The following is a 12,502-nucleotide window of genomic DNA, read 5'->3' on the forward strand; positions in this document are numbered from 1 at the left end:
AAAATTGAAGTGTGAAAACGCATTGTCTTTCTGTTTTTATTCATCATTAGTCAAGAACAAACCCTTAGGAATCACCAACGTCCCCTTTAGCTTTGGGTTGTGACCATCTAGCCAGGATTGATTCCTGATAGTCTCCAATCCCTTCAAACTCAACATCAGAGGAGTCCTCCATGGCAGCTTCTTCTGGACCCAAAAAGTCCTGTAAAACAAGGTCCACACACAACCGATACTGTGAGTCAAGGTCTGTGTCATCAATCGTAAGGGTTATCGACAACCTTTTTAAAGGGAAATTCAAAACGCCATGTTGTGCCTACAACCCTAACGACTCAGTGCAAGACATTTAAAGAACGGATCATCTTATGTTATAGCGTTACAGGCACCATATGAAATGACGACTTCTCATTGAAGTTCCCCTTTAATTACCTTAAACTGCATTATCCTACCTCATCAGACTGCAAGTAGTTCTCTGCAAATGCCAGCATCTGTTTCAGCAAGGTGGTATGGTTGTAGTACCTCAATGCTTCCTGTTGAAACGGAGCCAAATGATTCTTTCACGTTCACTTTGGACACAATCTGCAAGTCGAGTTTTACCTTTTCATAAAGCTTGTCAGACTCAATTCCTTGCATTTTTCAATGAATCACTGCCCTAGAAAAAAATGAAGTATAACAAAACACAAAATGGAAGTATCTGCAGACTGAATTATTTCACATCCTTGTGATTTGGTCTTTTTCCCATAATGCCTGAGTCGAGGCAAACGGGTGTTTCTGCGCTTATGTACAGAGTGGAGGCCTGCGCTGAGCATTTGCATTCCTAGATCACCATGGTGATTTTGAACAGAGCAAGGGATTGTCCAAGTCTAGGATTCCTATTACAGGGCCGTGCTCGGTCGGAGACTGAGCAGCGGAAGGCCTAATTCCAAATCAATCCCTAGCTGCCTATGTATTTCCTTCCTGTCTCTGAAGTTACTAGTCCAATTCCGTTTCTCCCCGACGTGTGCACTCATTTACTCCCACGTTTGGTTTTGGGGAAGCCTAGGAATAGCACTACAGGTTGTAAGAAAACAAGTGCAAAATCCCATAGTTGAGAAGGCTGGATTAGTGAAAGCAGTTTAATAGAAGAAAACCTTGCTTTCATTTATCCACATATATACGGATCTGTAAATACCTCAATGAAGGCTAACAGGAAGGATGCATTGAGCTGTCTATTTCAATTGGTCTTTACAGTGATTCCTCGCAATCTATCTCCTCGCCTCTTTTTCAGCCATAGTAGGTCCTTTGTCGCTCCCTTCCGACTTCCTTTTCCAATGGGTTTAAAGAAAGAGGTGAGAGGATGTGAGGAAAGTTGAAAAGATGAATAGAGCCATTCTCTCACCACTCTGGGTGTGAAGCTGTGGTCATCCAGGCCCCACTGCTCTCTGTAAGACTGGTAGTATAACATATTCTGCCTCATGACCTTGTCCTCGGGGTCAAAGAGCACGTAGCTGGACGCACAGGGGGCCGCACTGCGGGCATCATTTACTGTATTGAGAGGAAAAGAATAACTTGCCCTTTTATTTGGACTCTTTCGTTTAGTCCCGATACATTGGTTTGACATTATTGTTAATCAAAGTCGATGGTGGATAATATCTACATTATATGACTATGGTTGGTACTTACACTTATAATAAGCAAATTGCAGGTAGTGATACATAGTGGCGATGAATTTCTCCACAAAGTAGCCACCAACATTTGGCATTAGGTTTTCCTCACACTTCACCTCGCATCTCAGTGCGTCAATATAGGCATCTGTGAAAGAAGGTGGCAAAAAATGAGTTTAGTCCTAATAGTCATTCAAAGTCATGGTACATAACTAATTCAACCAGAATTGAGGCTACTCATGGGTTTATATAATCTGGGTCTGTGTAGCCAGCCCTGACTGCCAAATATAAGCAACCTTTGACCTTGACCTCCCTGAGAGACCACCATCACTGGCACCTTAACTTAAAAACCACTCTCACATTTATAGACCGAGCTATGGATGCAAGGACTGACCATCCATGATATCAAAACGATACGTCTAACCATGTTTTGAAGCTATACAGTGTTTTGTTTTCAATTACATTGTATACAAACAATGGAGCATTACAGGCTAATATGAAGGATTCTGGTGGGGTACGACAATAAACTCATGAGGAATTTTGAAGTTATACTCTTCAAGAATCAATAGGCATATATCATTAATTTAAAAGTCCAAAAATCGATGTACCAATCTCAAATTGCCCCCTTTTTAAAAATAGCTTTTCTTCCATTTCCAGATTCTAAGATTGCAACTTTGTTTTGCCCAGACTTTGTTTTGGAAAACACTCAGCTTCTCACTATTTCATTTTTTAAATTTAAAAAAAAAAATCAAACATGTATATTGCACATTCTTCTAAGGAACCCTGGTTTTACCCGGGTCTGCCTTCAGTGTTTTTGGGTCTTAGTGAGGCAGCAGTAGCCTACCTGCCAGTGTGGGGTACAGGTCTTTAGTTTGGGGGAGGTCGGCATCGCAGGCCCCGTGACACATGGCCTGACACAGGCTGTACTGCTGGAGGTACTGGCTGAGGGCCTGCTCCATGTGACTGATACTGCTGCTGAAGTCCTCAGAGTTGAACAAGGTGACCGCTTTCAGGAAGCTAACCTTGGGGGTGACAAGGTCATGTGGATGTCAGGGGTTGGGGGTCAGTTTCATTTCATTTGAGTTAATTCTGGAAGAACACTGAAATTTGCAATTATATGGAATTGATCCCAACCCCCCGCCCTGAGTGACAGAGTAATGTGAATCTGTAGTGACGGGGTACTGTGAATATTAGTGAACCTGTAGTGACGGGGGTATTGTGAATATTAGTGGACCTGTAGTGATGGGGTATTGTGAATATTAGTGAACCTGTAGTGACGGGGTACTGTGAATATTAGTGAACCTGTAGTGACGGGGTATTGTGAATATTAGTGAACCTGTAGTGATGGGGTATTGTGAAAATTAGTGGCCCTGTAGTGACGGGGTATTGTGAATATTAGTGAATCTGTAGTGACGGGGTATTGTGAATATTAGTGAACCTGTAGTGATGGGGTATTGTGAATATTAGTGGACCTGTAGTGACGGGGTATTGTGAATATTAGTGAACCTGTAGTGACGGGGTATTGTGAATATTAGTGAACCTGTAGTGACGGGGGTATTGTGAATATTAGTGAACCTGTAGTGACGGGGTATTGTGAATATTAGTGGACCTGTAGTGACGGGGGTATTGTGAATATTAGTGAACCTGTAGTGACGGGGTATTGTGAATATTAGTGAACATGTAGTGACGGGGTATTGTGAATATTAGTTAACCTGTAGTGACGGGGTATTGTGAATATTAGTGAACCTGTAGTGATGGGGTATTGTGAATATTAGTGAACCTGTAGTTACGGGGGTATTGTGAATATTAGTGGACCTGTAGTGACGGGGTATTGTGAATATTAGTGGACCTGTAGTGACGGGGTATTGTGAATATTAGTGAACCTGTAGTGACGGGGTATTGTGAATATTAGTGGACCTGTAGTGACGCGGTATTGTGAATATTAGTGAACCTGTAGTGACGCGGTATTGTGAACCTGTAGTGACGGGGTATTGTGAATATTAGTGGACCTGTAGTGACGGGGTATTGTGAATATTAGTGAACCTGTAGTGACGGGGGTATTGTGAATATTAGTGGACCTGTAGTGACGGGGTATTGTGAATATTAGTGGACTGTAGTGACGGGGTATTGTGAATATTAGTGAACCTGTAGTGACGGGGTATTGTGAATATTAGTGGACCTGTAGTGACGGGGTATTGTGAATATTAGTGAACCTGTAGTGACGTGGTATTGTGAATATTAGTGAACCTGTAGTGACGGGGTATTGTGAATATTAGTGAACCTGTAGTGACGGGGTATTGTGAATATTAGTGGACCTGTAGTGACGCGGTATTGTGAATATTAGTGAACCTGTAGTGACGCGGTATTGTGAATATTAGTGAACCTGTAGTGACGGGGTATTGTGAATATTAGTGGACCTGTAGTGACGGGGTATTGTGTATATTAGTGAACCTGTAGTGATGGGGTATTGTGAATATTAGTGAACCTGTAGTGACAGGGTATTGTGAACCTGTAGTGACGGGGTATTGTGAATATTAGTGAACCTGTAGTGACGGGGTATTGTGAATATTAGTGGACCTGTAGTGACGGGGTATTGTGAATATTAGTGAACCTGTAGTGACGGGTTATTGTGAACCTGTAGTGACGGGGTATTGTGAATATTAGTGAACCTGTAGTGACGGGGTATTGTGAATATTAGTGAACCTGTAGTGACGGGGTATTGTGAACCTGTAGTGACGGGGTATTGTGAATATTAGTGAACCTGTAGTGACGGGGTATTGTGAATATTAGTGAACCTGGAGTGACGGGGTATTGTGAATATTAGTGAACCTGTAGTGACGGGGTATTGTGAATATTAGTGAACCTGTAGTGACGGGGTATTGTGAATATTAGTGAACCTGTAGTGACGGGGTATTGTGAATTGATATTAGGTTGGGGTCAGATTGTAGTGGATTTTGTAGTACCTTTTCCCACCTCTCCTTTATGCTCACCTCATAGGGGCGTTCCTCGTGGTCAATGAGCGCGCCCTCCAAGTCAAACTCTCTTTTGTATTGGTTCATGTGCCGTGTCATGACCGGGTCCTCTGGGTTTCTCTGTAGATAGGTGTGGGCTGACGCCAACGCCTTCTGGAGGTCATCCTTCTGGGAGAATCATAACACAGGCCAAGTGGTGAAGGCCCTGTTGGAATACTCAGTCCTTCCTTCATCCAAGTTATCACTGATCTAACATTAAGACAATTGGTGATAGCAATGCTGTAGATTAGAACGCTTGCTAGTATCAATCCAGTCATGTCAGATCAATGATGACTTCAAGAAAGGGAGGAAAATACAATTTGATAAGTATTCTAACTGCAGTGGGGCAGATACTGTATGTCGACAGGGGAATCTCAATTGTTCAAAGCGGTTTCCTCTCTTTGTCTTTTCCATCATTGGAACTGATGTGGTGTGTGGCAGGACTTTGGGCTACTTTGAGCTGTCTAGTACTTTTGCTTTAGACCAGTGGTCACCAACCTTTTCTGAGTCAAGATCACTTTCGCAAGTCAAAAAGCATGCTGAGATCTACCGCTCTTTTTTTTAAACACAACTTCAAAAATGGACATTAACCTAATAAAAACAGTTATTTAAAAAAAATGTAATAGTTTGTTTTTGAGGAACACAAAGAAAGTACAAATAAAGTAAAAGAACAACAAAAGATCTGTCAGTTACAGTGCACATTATACCTTCATCATATTAGTTACATTGACATCTTTGAATTAGACCTTTTTCCAAGGACGAAACCCATTTTTCCCAGTATTCTTGACCTCTCACCTCTTGAGTTCTTAAAGCAAAGGTCATACGCTCCATGTGGTGTATTTCTTCTACAATGTCTATCCATTGTGTCACTGTGGGAGGGTCATTTTGTAGCCATTTCCTAGTGATTGCCTTTTTACTGGCTGCCAGTAAGACCTTACTTTTCTCTATTGTGTAAGTTATCAGGTATTTCACCCAAGTACAAAGAAATGAATGTTTGTTCTATGTCACATCCCATTATTTTTCCAATGTTAGATCTTATTTCTCCCCAGTAAGTGTCGATTGCTTGGCAGGTCCAAAAGATATGAGAGTGACCCACCCTCAATAGACAGCATTCTCTCCAACAAGGTGTAGGGTGCCAGACTGTTTTAATTTCAGTTTAGGTGTTTTGAAGAAACGTATGACATTCTTACATCAGAATTCTCTCCATGACCCTGAGTTGGTGGAGCTTTGTTGAGTCTCTAATATGTTCAACCATGTTTCATCAGTTATTTCAATGTTAAGTTCCACCTCCCCTTTCTTTTTAATATAGTTTGTAGAATGTGTCTTTGGGGATTGAATACCCAAGTACAGATTTGAAATCGTTTTTTTTGTTACTCCCCAAGTTGTATGCGTTAGTGAATACTTGGATTAATTGTTGAGGTGCTCGAGGGTCAATCACTTATCTCCCTTAGGAAATAGTGTCGAACTTGTAGGTATCTGTAGAAATCTTGTTTATCCAAGCCATGTTTTTTACTTAGGTCCTGGAAGTTATCTAGGTTCCCGTTCCTTATAATTGTACTGAATGATGTGATGCCTTTCTGCGTCCATTGTTTAAATCTGCTGTCCTGAGTTGCAGGGATGAAGCTGGGGTCGTATGCGGGCCAACTCAGCAGTTTGATCTCTCTGTCTAAATTATTTTGCTTAACTACCCTAAACCATGTCTTCAGAGAGAAATTAATCCACTGATTTTGTCTGTTGTATATTTCATTTACCATGTCCTTATTTCCCAAAACTGACTGTATGGGTCAGTATCTCTGTCAAAGTAGTCCCAATGTCTTTCCATTTGGATTCGTATTCTGAATTGCACCAACACAGGTTGGGGTCTCAATTGGGCTGACACAAAATAATCTTTTAGGTTTGGTAAGGCCATACCCCCACAGTTTTTTTGGTAATTGTAATGTTGCCTATCTAATTCTTGGTCTCTTGCTATTCCAGATTAACCTTGATATCCGTTTATCCCGTTCCCTAAACTGTTTAGGTGGGAATTCTATGGGCAGTGATTGGAACAAATACAGTAACCTCGGCAGGATGTTCATTTTGATTGTTTCAATTCTACTATTAAGATCTAAGGGAAGTGAATTCCACCTGTCGAGGTCATCATATATTTTCTTGTTGATGTGATCGTAATTCATGCAATAAAGTTTGGGTGTATCTTTTGGTAGATATCCTCCAAGATATTTAATGGATGAAGAGGTCCAGTGTAAGTTATACCTACTCTTCAGCTCATCCTGTGGGGTAGATTTATATACTAGGGCTTGGATCTTGTGTATGTTAAGCACACACCCTGAATATGTTCCAAATGTTTGTAAAACATCCATCAATCTAGGTACACTTGAGCCTGGGTCTTTAAGAACAGAAACAGTTCTGTAGGAATGAGGTTTGTGCAGTAAAGTTTCCAAGTTGGATGACAGTTCAAAAAACGATTTTTCCCAGTCGGATCTTGTTTTTTTCCCCTCAAAAGTTCCCAGTTGTCTTGAACGCACTGAAGTCGGAGATTTCCAAGTTACCAGTTGTTTTGAACACGTCATTAGTCTCAGAGGCGGCAGGGAGAGGGCATCAGAGGGTCCGCCTCTCACGGTCCCTGCACTCTCTTTCCTCTCAGGTGAGACTGACCAGAGAGGGGGAAACTCGAGTCACACTGCATCCGACTCAGGCACAAAGTCATGTTGTTCCTATGTCCAGAGAAAGTGAAATACCTCGATATAAAATAGACATGACAAGCTGCTAATAATCATTTAAAAAAAACACAGGGCTATTGATACACTTGGCTACTCATTCAGTGGGGGTAGGTGGAGTTTGAAACATTTTAATTTGTCTGAAAATACAAAATGGAAACACATTGCCTGCGCAGGGCTTCTGAATCAAGTGCACCTACCAGCAACTACACAACACAAAAAAAGGAGCAACAAGCCTTTATGCCTTTGTCGTTGGCCTTTCTACAGAAATGTTTGGTGATTGACTAGGAATGCCTCGAAGGACTTGTTGGCGACCACTGCTTGAGACTATTGATATGGCAGCAAGGATGGTTTATTTCTGAAATATCACAACACTGAGGGCAAACGGATTAGATAATATTACAACCTTGGCTTTGTGTTTGGGAAGTTTGGTAAGTTTCTTCCATTCTTCTCTGCAGATCTTCTAAAGCTCTATCAGGTTGGATGGGGAGTGTCGCTGCACAACTATTTTCAGGTCTCTCCAGAGAAGTTTGATCGGGTTCAAGTCCGGGTTCTGGCTGGGCCACTCAAGGACATTCAAAGACTTGTCCCGAAGCCACTCCTGTGCTGACTTGTCTGTGTGCTTAGGGTCATTGTCGTGTTGGAAGGCACCTTCGCCCCAGTCTGAGGTCCTGGGGGCTCTGGAGTAGGTTTTCATCAATGATCTCGCTGTACTTTGCTCCGTTCGTCTTTCCCTCGATCCTGACTAGTCTTTCAGTCCCTGCCGCTGAAAAACATCCCCACAGCATGATGCTGTCACCACCATGCTTCACCGTAGGGATGGTATTGGCCAGGTGATGAGCAGTGCCTGGTTTCCTCCAGATGTGACGCTTGGCATTCAGGCCAAAGAGTTCAATCTTGGTTTCATCAGACCAGATAATCTTGTTTCTCATGGTCTGAAAGTCCTTTAGGTGCCTTTTGGCAAACTCCAAGCGGGCTTTCATGTGCCTTTTAATGATCAGTAGCTTCCGTCTGGCCACTCTACCTTAAAGGCCTGATTGGTGGAGTGCTGCACAGATGGTTGTTCTCCCATCTCCACAGAGGAACTCTGGAGCTCTGTCAGACTGACGATCGGGTTCTTGGTCACCTCCCTGACCAAGGCCTTTCTCTCCCGATTGCTCAGCTTGGTTAGGCAGCGAGCTCTAGGAAGAGTCTTGGTGGTTCCAAACTTCTTCCATTTAAAGATTACGGAGGCCACTGTGTTCTTGGGGACCTTCAATGCTGCAGAAATGTTTTGGTATGCTTCTCCAGATCTGTGCCTTTACACAATCCTGTCTCAGAGCTCTAAGGACAATTCCTTCGACCTCATTGCTTGGTTATTTGCTCTGACATGCACTATCAATTGTGGGACCTTTACCTTGTCGAAACTTCTCAATGATGATCAATGGAAACAGGATGCACATGAGCTCAATTTCGAGACTCATAGCAAAGGATCTGAATACTTATGTCAATAAGGTATTATTTCAATCTTTTTATACATTTGAAAAAAACATTTCTAAAAACCTGTTTTCGCTTCGTCATTATGGGGTATTGTGTGTAATGTTAATTTAATCAATGTTATAATAAGGCTGTAATGTACAAAATGTGAATAAAGGGAAGGGGTCTGAATACTTTCCGAATGCACTGCATCTTTCCTGCAATTAATTGTGGTTAACACAACAGGTTCTATTTTATGCCTGCGGTAAGCAGGTGCAAGTGTGAAACGCACATTAGTTTGACTTTCGTCATATAAAAACTGGCGCATTGGCATTTTCCAGCCCTTGCGCCAGGTTGGTAATTTTACCTTCCTAGCATTAGCTCGCTTGCGCTGAGGTGGAAAGGGTGGAATTATTTTTGGTGTCCTTATAAACGTGTGCCAATATGCCAATTTCAGTTAGCCAAGAGAGGGTATTTAAGACCGACCAAAAACTGGTCTTAGCAGTAATGCAATTGGTTACGGCATTGATTTTGTCCAAAAAAATATCTTCCACTTTCCTCTATTGGACCTAACTGTCAAATCGCGGGAATTCAGATTGCTTTCTGTGGTGCTGAATCCACTTGTAGCCTATATTTGCCTGTTTGTTTGTTTACCTTTTCACGTGGCACACCGATAGTAGGTTATTTTTTATTTCACCTTTATGTTACCAGGTAGGCCAGTTGAGAAGAAGTTCTCATTTACAACTGCGACCTGGCCAAGATAAAGCAAAGCAGTGCGACACAAACAACTCTGAGTTACACATGGGATAAACAAACATACAGTCAATAACACGATAGAAAAATCTATATACAGTGTGTGCAAACGTAGTAAGATTAGGAGGTAAGGCAATAAATAGGCCTTAGTGGTGAAATATTTGCAATTAAACACTGGAGTGATATATGTACAGAAGATGAATGTGCAAGTAGAGAAGACTCCAGCTTCAGTGATTTTTGCAATTCATTCCAGTCATTGGCAGCAGAGAACTGGAAGGAAAGGCGGCCAAACGAGGAGTTGGCTTTGGGGATGACAAGTGAAATATACCTGCTGGAGCGCGTGCTACGTTTGTGCTGCTATGGTGACCAGTAGCCTGAGATAAGGCGGGGCTTTACCTAGCAAAGACTTTTATAGATGACCTGGAGCCAGTGGCTTTGGCTACGAATATGTAGTGGGGTCCAGCCAGCGAGAGCATACCGGTCACAGTGGTGGGTAGTATATGGGGCTTTGGTGACAAAACGGATGGCACTGTGATAGACTACATCCAATTTGCTGAGTAGAGTGTTGGAGGCATTTTTGTAAATGACATCGCCGAAGTCAAGGATCGGTAGGATAGTCAGTTTTACGAGGGTATGTTTGGCAGCATGAGTGAAGGATGCTTTGTTGCGAAATAGGAAGAGGATTCTAGATTTCATTTTGAATTGGAGATGCTTAATGTACGCTTGTTTATCCCATGTATAACTCTGTTGTTTTTGTCGCACTGCTTTGCTTTATCTTGGCCAGGTCGCAGTTGTAAATGAGAACTTGTCCTCAACTGGCCTACCTGGTTAAATGAAGGTGAAATAAAAAATGTGAGTCTAGAAAGAGAGTTTACATTCTGACCAGACACCTAGGTATTTGTAGTTGTCCACATACTCTAAGTCAGAACCGTCTAGAGTAGTGATGCTAGACGGGTGGGCGGGTGTGGGCAGCGATCGGTTGAAGAGCATGCATTTAGTTTTACTTGCATTTAAGAGCAGTTGGAGGCCACGGAAGGAGTGTTGTATGGCATTGAAGCTCGTCTGGAGGTTTGTTAACACACAGTGTCCAAAGAAGGGCCAGAAGTATACAGAATGGTGTCGTCTGCGTAGAGGTGGATCAGAGAATCACCAGCAGCATGAGCGACATCATTGATGTATACAGCAATATACTCTATATTTGAAGTAGTAATGGTGAGTGGACATTTCCCATTTTTGTTGTTTCTGTAAACTATTTAATAAATTAGGTTATAATGGACTAGTAGGAGTTGATGACAATGCAATGCATAAAATACCATATACACAACTTGAGGCAAACACATATTTAGGTTATAATGGACTAGTAGGAGTTGATTATGATTGGCCAATGAGGGGTTAAGCCTCAACACACAATTTGTTTATTCATCAAAACTCAGGATTTTTGCGCCACCGCCAGCTACTGCGCTCATGATTCTGGTTGTGAAAATAGCATAAATATATATTTCTGAGCCCAAAATGTGACTTACCTGGACATAAGCAAAGTACATGTAACGGTAGGGCAACCTATTATCGAAATCATCCATAACCTCTTTTCTAGGGTAAGGGAGCGAGAGCGCAGAGAAGTGCATCCTGCACTTTTTCAGGCATGATGCTCGCATCAAAATGCGCCAGAAAATCTGCATATCCCCGGTGCTGCTTGCCATGACAGGCTCCTGTAGCTGTACATGACTAGCATTACAGTTTCGTATGCAGTATGTCACGCTGTCTTTCAGCAGTCGATGCAGGCGTAAACTTAATTCAATTAATTTGATACAGTCCGTCCAATTTTCTGAGGCATAATTGTCCAAGCCTTGTGCATACGCAGACTCGATTGGCATGAGCTCCTCTTGTGGGAAATGTCTAAAGTTGTAGTTGTCATACTGCGCGACAACTACAGTGGCAATAAAACACAAAGAGATTGAGAAAATAATTCCTTTTACGCGTTGGAGATTGGCGACCATGATAAATGCATTCATCCAAGTTGCACATTTGTCTCTGGCCAATAAAACGGGATTGTGTTTTTCCATTTACTTTCAGGGAGAGGTGGGCTGGCAAACCGTTTAGGGGTCTTGGGGAATTCACGAGTTGGAAAGTTGTAGCCCGTGGTCTCGGATTTCTAGCTGTCATAACCTCCAGCAGTCATATCGGAACACGTTTAGTTGTTCATTTAAAACGCGTTCCACGTGCGTAAAAATACATTTAACCTAGTTTACAATTCCATTAGCTGAATGTGAACGAGGGTCTCTTCAGGCTACTGGGCCACTGGAGATAATTTAGCCTGAGATCAGCTTGTTGCGTGACAGTAGATAGGTATACATCATATTTAATACATCTGTTTAGGATATTTATCAAAGTAATTAAACTCAATATATCTTTAAGCATACCATTGCCTCTACCAAGAGGTCTCAATGGCTTTCGGAGGTAGTGCACTTACCTTGACTGTAGAATAGCTGGTTCAGGACCTGGCTATTCCCCCTCAATGAATCACTGCAATGGTTAGTTGCCTAATTAAATAAAGGTTAAATAAAAAATGGTAGCATAACCCTATACCCTATAGGAAAAGTCTATATGAACACTCCTGACCTGAAAAACTATATATAATTTCAGAATTGGTTAAACATTAGATTTTGGTCATTTGTTTTACTGGTCAGGAGTGTCGTTACAGCCTCTCCCTAGCCAATAACTTTCAAAATGTCTTTATGCTTCGAGCCACATGCTCTGACAATGCTCATTGCACATGCGTTTGGCATTGATTGTTTGCATAGGAGAGACCTATAGGACCACTGACAGTGAAGCCAGTCATAGAACGGCCGCTGCTCATCTACGCACTGAGTCTGAGCAATCCCACTGCAAACTGGAGACTGTCCACGTTTACAACATTCCTTGCCAAGAGGGA

General features: G+C 42.1%; 1 protein-coding gene across 1 annotated transcript; it reads right to left on the bottom strand.

Moving 5' to 3' along the window:
- Nucleotides 1-10: 10 nt before the first annotated feature.
- LOC135504853 (cartilage-associated protein-like) lies at nucleotides 11-11,586 on the bottom strand. Its single transcript, XM_064923751.1, has 7 exons — nucleotides 11,094-11,586; nucleotides 4,628-4,777; nucleotides 2,482-2,659; nucleotides 1,657-1,785; nucleotides 1,373-1,518; nucleotides 444-524; nucleotides 11-199 (listed from the first exon to the last, which is right to left on the bottom strand). The coding sequence occupies exons 1-7, from the start codon at nucleotides 11,580-11,582 to the stop codon at nucleotides 65-67; spliced, it is 1,308 nt and encodes a 435-aa protein (XP_064779823.1). The 5' UTR covers nucleotides 11,583-11,586; the 3' UTR covers nucleotides 11-64.
- Nucleotides 11,587-12,502: the final 916 nt, after the last annotated feature.

The sequence above is a fragment of the Oncorhynchus masou genome, chromosome 18 (genome assembly GCF_036934945.1).
Source record: "Oncorhynchus masou masou isolate Uvic2021 chromosome 18, UVic_Omas_1.1, whole genome shotgun sequence".
NCBI lineage: Eukaryota > Metazoa > Chordata > Actinopteri > Salmoniformes > Salmonidae > Oncorhynchus > Oncorhynchus masou.